The sequence below is a fragment of the Vicia villosa genome, unplaced genomic scaffold, assembly GCF_029867415.1.
Source record: "Vicia villosa cultivar HV-30 ecotype Madison, WI unplaced genomic scaffold, Vvil1.0 ctg.001170F_1_1_3, whole genome shotgun sequence".
In the NCBI taxonomy this organism is placed as follows: domain Eukaryota; kingdom Viridiplantae; phylum Streptophyta; class Magnoliopsida; order Fabales; family Fabaceae; genus Vicia; species Vicia villosa.
In genome coordinates this window covers 83,695-85,849 of record NW_026705516.1, presented here as the reverse complement: position 1 = coordinate 85,849, position 2,155 = coordinate 83,695, and the positions used below count along the sequence as shown (strand labels likewise).

Genomic DNA, 2,155 nt, shown 5'->3' with positions numbered 1-2,155 from the left:
TTAATGACATGTCAGGTAGTTGTGGAGGAATTCATTTACCACACCACCTAAAATTTGTAAATATCAGTATTTGCTACGAGTACATTATTCACAGGAGCAATTGTAACAACCAAAATTCAAATGTTTGCAATCGCATTCATACAGGACCGCAAAAGCACTTTAAAATCATACTTATTATTAAAAAAGGTAACGTCGCACTCGCAAATAACACAAGTAAATATACTTGAAGTAGCTAGCTAGCTAGCTAGCTGTAGTAAACATATTGAATGAAAATGACCAACAATAACAATAGTACAAAGCAAAATAGAAACACCTCGGTGCATAATCATGGTAATAGAAACCGGGTCAATATATATTTGTGTGTGTTTTTTTTTTCTTTTGTGGTCTGAGAATGACCAACCAGCCAGTTCTTGTTATTTTATTGAGAAGAAACAGCCATATAGAATATGGTTGCAAAAATAAGTAAAATTCAAGAGTGGCTGGAAATAAAGTAAAAATATTTAGCAAAAGTATAGAGAGAATTAATGGAGAATGATCAAAAGTCCCAGTTCCAAAGGAATGGTTGATGAGAAAAAGGGTCATCATCATAAACATCATCATCACCTTCACCTTTAACTAGTTCCTTCTGAATATTGTCCTCAAATAGTGGTAGCTGTTGTGGTAAACTGAATAACTCACCCGAATTCATCTTCTCAAGATCAGAATAGAAACCACCATAATTTTCAGACCCAACAAAACTAGCATCATTACTTGAACCATCCAACACATCCAAAAATGTCCAATCAATGGAGTTCCCACCATTATCATGCATAGTAGTAGTAGTGGAAGACGAAGAGCCAATAATTTCAGTCACAGTTTTGGATTGATCAGTATTGTTATTATTATTAGTATTACTATTATTATTACCATCAATAACAATTGGTGGTGTTTTGTTGGCAAAGTTAGCAGCAATCTCTCGAATCTGTTGTGGATCATTAGAAACTGCAGTAGTATCCAAGAGGAAAGGTGTATCAGGGAAGTTAAAAGTTGCATGACGACCACGAAGACAGTAAAGTGCTGCGTCAAAAGCTCTTGCTGCTTTCTCTGGTGAATCATATGATCCTAACCAGATTCTTTCACGGCTATTCGGTAGCCTTATTTCACATACCCATTTTCCCCACTTTCTCTTTCTCACACCTCTGTACATCTTCTTGTTGTTATCATCATCATTATTACCACTTGAATTGGTTGAAGACGATGGTGTCTTACCTTTCACATGATCAGTAGTGATATCCATTTGTAGTATAGTATAGTTAATTTGAATTAACATTGGAGATTAATGATTTGTGTTGTGGTTATAAATAAACAACAATCGATATAGGTTTGAAGAAATTTTGAATTTGAATGAAGGTCTAAAGTATTAACGTGTTGATCAAATTGAGCGTAAAAGGAGTGTTTTGAAATAGGTAGCACGATGGGTTATGTTATGCTGATAGAGTCGCAGGCAGAGTAGTAGATTTAACTAAATTTTTCACATATCATAGCATCATCACCATATATTTTAGTCCCTCACAAAAATAGGGACTAATATTTTTTCAAATTTTCAGATCCCGGAGAAAAAAAAAAAAGGATTGATAGAGGTTAGATTAGTCTCGGAGAAAAAAAAGTCCTACTAATATTTTTTTCAAATCCGTATTTTTTCTTACTTTTGAACCATGACTGTACTGATATTGAAAACTCATTTTAGTCTCTCACAAAAAAGGGAGAGTCCAAAATCCAAATTAGACCTTGAGAAAAAAAAGTCTTTATTTTATCTCTTACAAAATTTAACTGAGTCATGTTAGTGATTCTTTTAATATTTTTTTCAAATGATGTTTTCTTATGAAAGTGACCATAAGCAAATGAACTTAACCTCTGACCCGTACTCAATTTCTGAAAGCAGGTCTATCTTGTCAAGTCCACTCACGGTTTGAAAATAAAAAAAAAAATTGTTTGAAAAAATATTAAAAGTGAGACTAACATGGCTCAGTTAAATTTTGTAAGGGATTAAATAGAGACTTTTTTTCTTAGGGACTAATTTGGACTTTTTTTTTGTGAGGGACTTAAATGGGTTTCATTGGCAGTCCAGTCACGGTTCAAAAGTAAGAAAAAACCGGTTTAAAAAAATATTAATAGA

At 33.2% G+C, this 2,155-nt stretch overlaps 1 protein-coding gene across 1 annotated transcript; it reads right to left on the bottom strand.

The window, feature by feature from the left end:
- Positions 1 to 438: 438 nt before the first annotated feature.
- LOC131633739 (ethylene-responsive transcription factor ERF017-like) lies at positions 439 to 1,309 on the bottom strand. Its single transcript, XM_058904426.1, has one exon. It carries the CDS (start codon positions 1,307 to 1,309, stop codon positions 536 to 538), a length of 774 nt encoding a protein of 257 aa, XP_058760409.1. The 3' UTR covers positions 439 to 535.
- Positions 1,310 to 2,155: the final 846 nt, after the last annotated feature.